The sequence below is a fragment of the Myotis davidii genome, unplaced genomic scaffold (genome assembly GCF_000327345.1).
Source record: "Myotis davidii unplaced genomic scaffold, ASM32734v1 scaffold480, whole genome shotgun sequence".
NCBI classification, from domain to species: Eukaryota; Metazoa; Chordata; class Mammalia; order Chiroptera; family Vespertilionidae; genus Myotis; species Myotis davidii.
Genome location: NW_006292360.1, coordinates 578,672 through 586,150, shown reverse-complemented (window position 1 = coordinate 586,150; position 7,479 = coordinate 578,672). Strand labels below are relative to the sequence as shown.

At 51.2% G+C, this 7,479-nt stretch overlaps 1 protein-coding gene across 1 annotated transcript in view; it reads left to right on the top strand.

The window, feature by feature from the left end:
• The window catches only part of APOPT1 (apoptogenic 1, mitochondrial), a gene marked incomplete at its 5' end in the record, with an annotated part of 27,704 nt that extends 21,890 nt beyond the window's left edge, over window positions 1–5,814 (top strand). The window contains 2 exons of the mRNA XM_006765890.2: window positions 4,804–4,809; window positions 5,764–5,814. Coding sequence (XP_006765953.2) covers window positions 4,804–4,809; window positions 5,764–5,814 — 57 coding nt within the window. The remainder of the gene's footprint in view (window positions 1–4,803; window positions 4,810–5,763) is intronic.
• Between the last annotated feature and the right edge of the window lie 1,665 nt (window positions 5,815–7,479).

The following is a 7,479-nucleotide window of genomic DNA, read 5'->3' as shown; positions in this document are numbered from 1 at the left end:
TTTCTTGGGATATATTCCTAGAAGTGGGATCACAGGGTCAAATGGGAGTTCCATTTGTAGTTTTTTGAGGAAACTCCATACTGTCTTCCACAGTGGCTGCACCAGTCTGCATTCCCACCAGCAGTGCATGAGTGTTCCTTTTTCTCCACATCCTCTCCAGCACTTGTCGTTTGTTGATTTGTTGATGGTAGCCAGTTGAGGTGACATTTAGAAGGAGCTTAGGGAGTGTGGCAGGTGCTTAGAACTGAGACGAGACTAGTTAGGGAGCCATTATACCAAGTGGGGACTGAGAGCCGGGTGAGGGCAGTGCCGGCAGGAGCAGAGGAACGGTGGTTGGAGTGGCCTTGATTTGGGGCCGGGTAGACTGGGGAAGGCTGGGGCTGCAGGCAGGGGGAGGGCTGGGCAGCATGGGCAGCCAGAGCAAACTACTGAAACATGTGGGTCCCTCACTCCTCTGCTGAATGTTCCCAGCGTCCTGTGAGCACCCCGCCCCGTCTGCCCGGCCTGAGGCACACCTCTCTGGGTGTGGGTCCGCACTGCCCCGCTCCTGAGCACTGCACTTTGGGTGTCCTTCATTATTTCCTTACGTGGCTTACTGGCTGCCCCTCCCTCACCTCCTGCTCCCCGAGGTGGGATTTTCACCTGTTTACGCATGGGCAGTGCCTGGCCGGACCCGCTTAGTAAAAGTGTTGAAGGAAAGCACCTAGAGGGACTTTTTGTCTCTGGGTCACATGGGCTGGTCAGGCAGAGGGGACTTCGCACTGGTTTGGGGTTAAATCTGAAGTGTTTGGGCGGCCGGGGTACTAGCTGGCAGTTGGAGGTTTAGGGCTGGAGCTCAAGATAGATTTATGCTGGAAATAAAGATTTGAGAGGTGGCATCATGTTGGCTAAAGCCAGTTGCGTGTCCTTCTCGACCTCTGCTAGAGCCTCTGCCCGTGGACGGAGTGGCCCTGAAGGGCAGCAGGCGGCGCCCTGGGAAACGGGAGGGCGCGGCTTGGTCACTCACATTGGTTCAGAGGCCAAGGAAGAGTTGGACAGAAAAGTCCGTTGGATTTGGCGTCTAGGAGGTTATTAATGACCTTCCACGTTTTTCCTGAGGAGGGAGGGCTGATTCCGAGAGCTGAGTGACAGCAACTAGACCTGCCTTCTCTCCCAGGCACCTGCGCCAGGCCGTCCGCAGCCTCCTGCTGACCTACTCTCAGATCAAAAATGAATGATGACTATTTTGTTTGAATTTTTGGAGGCAGATGAAAGCAGTTTGGATCTATGCTTTTGAATGTCCCTGCCTCTGAAGTTTACTGTGCTACTGCTACTACTAGTAAAACTGATAATGGTGAGGTGAGCGCCATACCAGGTAAAATTGGTGCTTTAACCACCTCCATTTTTTTATTTTTATTTTTTTTAAAATATATTTTATTGATTTTTTACAGAGAGGACAGGAGAGAGACAGAGAGTCAGAAACATCGATGAGAGAGAAACATCGATCAGCTGCCTCCTGCACATCCCCCACTGGAGACGTGCCCGCAACCCAGGTACATGCCCTTGACCGGAATCGAACCCGGGACCCCTCAGTCCGCAGGCCGACGCTCCATCCACCGAGCCAAACCGGTTTCGGCTACCTCCATTTTTTTTTTTAAATTGGTTTTAATGAGAAGGGAGAGAGGGGGAAACCGATTTGTTGTCCTACCCATCCGTGCAATCATTGGTTGCTTCCAGTACGGGCCCTGACTGGGCATCAAACCGGAAACCTTGGTGCATCAGGATGGCACTCCGGCAGGGCCCACCTCTATTCTGCGGGGAGGCATGTGGCTAGAGAGGGCAAGCTGCTTAACCCAGCGGGACTTGGCTTTGAGGCCGGGCTTCCGGCTCAAGTCTTTTACTTGAAACAGCCTGGTTATCACGAATCAGGATAATCAATAATGCCAAGCTTGCCCTGGCCCGGTGTCTCCGTTGGTTGGCGCGTCATCCTGTATTCCAAAAAAGATGGTGGATGCTTATCCCTCCCTTCCTACCTCCCTCTCTCTCTAAATAACTAAATAACAATGTAGTTCACACCCAGTGCCTGTGGCGTGGCTTCTCTGGACCCCCCTGAGCCTTCTCTGGACCCCCCTGAGCGCGTTCCTCCCTAAGCTCAGAGCAGCAGAATTCAGTTCTTTTGGTTGAGGGGCTGGCGACCCGGTTGCCTTGCCGGCTGGCTCTCTCAGGTCCTCCCTCTTGAAGCCAGTTATGAGGAGCCTCCTGCAGCCCCTCTTCCCTCACACTGCCTCTCTGACTTCCAGACCCAGATCCACAGGGCTCACGTGATTGGGCCAGGCCCACCGGATCCCGCCCTATTTTAAGATCAGCTGGTTGGGACTTTCATTACCTCTGCAGAACCCCGGCACTGCAGTCCCCCAATCAGTGGTTGAATGAATAACTGGGAGAAGGTGTGGTGCACCAGGGGCTGAGAATCTTGGGGGGAGGCATCTTAATCCGCCTGTCACAGCTCAACTTCATTGTGTTCTCAGAACCAGACCATTCATAGCCGTCTGCAGTCATCGCCTGAATAACAATGTCTGAATCCACACAGCATTCACATACAGCAGCTAGGAAATTCTGCTTTAACATTGACATGTAGTTTGTATGCAGTGAAATACTGAGATTTTCAATATACTGTTCCCTCAGTTTTGATTAATACATATCAAAGTAGAGCCCAGCCCTAACTGGTATGCTCAGTGGATAGAGCGTCGGCCTGCGAACTGAAAGGTCCCGGGTTCGATTCTAGTCAAGGGCACATGCCTGGGTTGCAGGCTCATTCCCCAGTAGGGGGCGCGCAGGAGGCAGCCAATCAGTGATTCTCTCGCATCATTGATGTTTCTATCTCCCTCTCCCTTCCTCTCTGAAATCAATAAAAATATATTTAAAAAATTGTGAGGTGGTCATCTTTTTTTTTTTTTTAATTAGCAACAGTGAGCCTCGGATAAATCTCATTGGCTACGATACTGCCACCGCACAAAGCTGAGGCGGTCGTCTTTACTTCAGTGACAGTACACCCGAGTTTACTTTATAAACAGGTTAAAAAAAACACAGAGCCCAGACGTGTGTGGGAGGCAACCAGTCAATATGTCTCTCTCACATCGATGTTTCTCTCGGTCTCTCCCCTTCCTTTCCACTCTCTAAAAATTAATGGGAAAATATATCCTCAGGTGAGGATTAACAACAACAAATAGAGCCCAGAAAGTCCCCTGACGCCCCTTGCCAGACGTCAGTCATCCCCGCCCAGCAACACGGCTCTGTTTCTGTGACCACAGGTTGGTTCTACCTGTGCTGGGATGTCAGGTGAGTGACGTTATGCAGTGTGTGTGTGTGTGTGTGTGAGTATGTGAGTGTGTGTGTGTGCGCGCGCGCGCGCGTCTAGCCTCTGTCGTCAGCACAACCCTTGATAGTCGTCCCTGTTGTTGCACGTGTCCCTGCAGTTTTTTCCTCTGTTCCCGAGGGGCCGCCTGTGGCCCTGCCGAAATAGCCATCTTCTCTAGGTGCACTTCTGGGGCGTTCTGTCAGGACTGGCCGTCCTCGGAGGGGGCGCACAGGCTCGCTGCCGGTTCGCAGAGGGCTGGGCCTCTTCCTCCGCGGCACTGAGCGCGGTTCCTGCGGCTCCGCCCGCTCCTCCTGCCTCCAGCTCAGTGCGTCTCCTCATGGTCAGTGGGGGTTCCCCTGACTGGTGGCCAGCGGCAATGGGCGCTTCCTCCCTGCCTGCTGGCCTCTGGGGCACCTGCTTTTGTGCAGTGTCTGTTCTAAGGGTTTTGCCCATTTAGCAAATTGGGTTCTTTGTCTTTTTATTGTTGAATGTAGGTAGGATTTTAAAAAAAAATCTTCACGAGGATATTTTTTCCAATTGATTTCTAGAGTGGAAGGAAGGGAGGGAGAGAACTATATCAGCGTGAGAGACATATTAATTGGTTCCTCCCACACATACCTCTACCAGGGCTGGGGAACTTGCATCCAATGAATGTGCCCTTGACTGGGAATCGAACCGCAGACCCTTCGGTCCACTGGCCGATGCTCTAACCACTGAGCCAGGGCGAGTGTAGGAATTTTTTAATATTTGGGTTCCAGTCTTTGTCAGATACATAGGTTGCAAATATCTTTCCCAACCTGTGGCTTAACTAATTTTTTTGACTGTGCCTTTTAAATTTTCTTTAAGGAAATTAGAGGCTTTATTCATTTAGTCAAAGCTTGTCCCATCTTTTTTTTTCTTTTTGCTTTCTCTCACCCAGTACTTTTAAAATTTGATGAAGTCCAGTGTATCATTTTTTTTCTCTTATGGCTCCTGTCTCCTGTTATGGCCTCTGTTCATGTTTTTAAATAATTAGGAAATGTATGCTGTCTTGGGAAAACTCCCGATCGATCGGAAAGATGTAAAGGTGTGAGTGAGAGCTGCCCCTCTCCCTGCCTCTGCCCCTCCCCCTTCCTCCCTGCCAGGAGAGCTGGGTTCAGCTGGTCTCTGTAATGGCCTTTGTGCGGGCAGGAGGAAAGGCACTCCACGCAGACCAGCCATTGGTTGCCACTTACATACCAACTTCGCTGCTTGCTTTTTTTTAAAAATTTTTATTTTTACTGGTGTCAGAGAGGAAGGGAGAGGGACAGAGAAATAGAAACATCAAAGATGAGAATCACTGATCAGCTGCCTCCTGCACACCCTCTGCTGGGGATGGAGCCCACAGCCCCAGCAGGTGCCCTGACCGGGAACCAAACCGTGACCTCCTGGTTCATAGGTTGACGCTCAGCCACTGAGCCACACTGGCCGGGCCCAACGTCGCTTCTGCTAGGGTGCCGCGCCGCTGGCGTTTTCGTCCTTCCCCGCGGGAGCCAGTGCTCTACACGCAGCCCCTGTGCGCGTTGTCAGGCGCACTGGCCCTCGAAGCTGTTCCTGTTTCCTCCGCTTGTCCAACCGGGACTTGCAGTAGCGACTTCGGCCTCGGCCTCGCGGGGCTCATTCATCTTGTTTTAGGGAAAAGTGGGTGCTCCTGGCTTCATGGAGCACCTTCCCAGTAGTGTCTCCTGCTTCCCGTTTGCACCTGAAAAGAGGGGCCTGTGGTCTTAGGCAAATTAACACATTGTATGCAGGAAACGTGTTTATACATTTTACGTATTTATACGTTCTACCAGTGTAGTAGAGCGCGGGACACGTATTAATACGTTTTTTATAGACTAGCAGTAGAATGCGGGTAACGTATAAATATGTAAACTAAAGTTATCGTAAATTTACTGAACGTTGCCATTTGTGCAAAAAATTAGCAAAAATGGCCCGCGCCACCTGTTAGCGCGCGATAAAAACTACCCGCAAACAATGTGTTAAATGGCCTCGGTGCTCGGCCCAGGCCTCGCCAGGGGCCCTGCCCAGAGGTGGGAGGCCTGGCTTGTTTTTTTTAATCCTCGTCTGAGCACCCCCCCCCTTTGATTTCCAGAGAGACTGGGAGGGGGGGAGGAGGTCGGGGGGCAGAGAGAGAGGGGTACGTGCCCTTGACCGGGAATCAAACCCAGGACCCTTCAGTTGAGCCAAACCGGCCAGGGCAGGGCTGGCCTTGGACAGCTGTTCCTCAGGGCGGTGCTGGCCATTGGCAGGCGGAGAGCCCTGTTCCTGGGATGCAGCACCTCAGGGCCGGTGGTGGTCAGGTTGTTGGAGAGGGCGAGGGCCTGAGGCTCGTGTGCCGCCTCCTGGGCAGGGCTGTGGGAAGAGCCGGTCTCCTTCACGCCCTCATTCCGCCGGGGCGCCTGCAGCAGAGCCCGCCCGGCAAAGCCCTGCCTTATGTATCCAGCGGCTTATGGTTTTAGGATGGGAGCGGATTCAGAGTGGAGGCTGTAACTAAGGAGTCTCATTTTCACACAGTCACTGTGCGTGTTTGTGACTTAGGCCAGCACGATTGTCATTCATTTCATTCTGTGACTCACCTTTAGAAGAGGAGGTGAGAGCGTCAGATAGAGGAGACGAGGGGAAGATGAGAGCAGAAGAGCTGCAGTGGGGAAGCAGGAAGTGCCTGCCCTTTCCATGTGGGAGGCTCCTGGCGAGCTCCGGGTGGTCCCCGCTGATGGAGCCCGTCCGCCTCGGTGGACAGTGACTCCTCGTTGGGGCGGGGCAGCGCACAGCCAGGAAATACAGTCAGTGCGCTGTGCGCTGTGGGTTACAGCAGTGGTTCTCAATCTTGGCTGCACATCAGAATCCCCTGGGAATCTTTTTAAAATCCTGATTTCTGGGCCTCATCCCCCGGAAATTCTGTTTTTTTTTGTTCTGGGGTGGGGCCACAACATGAGTAACAAAGAAACAGAATTTCCGGGAGATAAGGCCCAGAAATCAGGATTTTAAAAAGATTCCCCGGGGATTCTCATGTGCAGCCACGGTTGGGAACCACTGCTTTAGAGGATAACATAGCTCACTGACTGAGCCACAGAGGGCATCACGGTTGTACTTTCATTCAGCGACATCATGATTCGAATGAGACTGAGCCTCCAGGAGGCCGTTGTAGGTTTTGCTCAAATAGGAACTTCCCTGTGTCCTATAAGCTCGGGGTGACACCCCTGTTCCCACTGCTGTCCTCCGTCCCTCCAAGAACAAAGCCCAACATCTGAAAAGTCAGCACTGTTCTGTCTCACCTCTTTTCAAGCAAATTGTATCCCCTTTGACTCTTTTTAAAAAATATATATTTTATTGATTTTTTACAGAGAGAAAGGGAGAGAGATAGAGAGTTAGAAACATCGATGAGAGAGGAACATTGATCAGCTGCCTCCCGCACGCCCCCCACTGGGGATGTACCCGCAACCAAGGTACATGCCCTTGACCGGAATCGAATCTGGGACCCTTGAGTCCACAGGCCGACGCTCTATCCACTGAGCCAAACCGGTTTCGGCCCCTTTGACTCTTCACTGTATAGTTTTTCTGAAATTTCAGAACCAAAAATATGTACATTTTACTACTAATATTACCATTGATTACTGTGCATTTTACTAGGTGTACCAGTTAATAATGGCGGATTTTGTAATCAAAGAAAACAGTAGTTTCGAGAGAAATATCAAAAGTGCTTTATTCAAAGTAATGTCCATCGCTGGCTACACATTTCCCCCATCTTTCAGGTAATTTGTGGATACCGTCCCAATAGAACTTTTCTTGTTTTAAGGCAAATCATTCAGAGACCCGATTTTCCACTTCTTGGTATGATTTGAAGTGCAGCTCAGAAAGTGCGTGTGTCATCGGTCGGGACAAGTGGTCATCTGAAGGAGTGAGGTCTGGTGAACACGGCGGTGGGTTAATACTTCCCAGGCAAGATCTTTTAACGTGTCTTCAACTGGTTTTGAAGTGTGTGATGGTGCGTCATCACGAAGCAAAATTACTTTGCCGTGTCTTCTGGCACATTCTGGTCGTTTCACGATCAAAGCGTGGTTCACATTGATTATTTGTTGTCGGTAGCGATCAGTATTAACGGTTTCACCTGGTTTTAGAAGCTC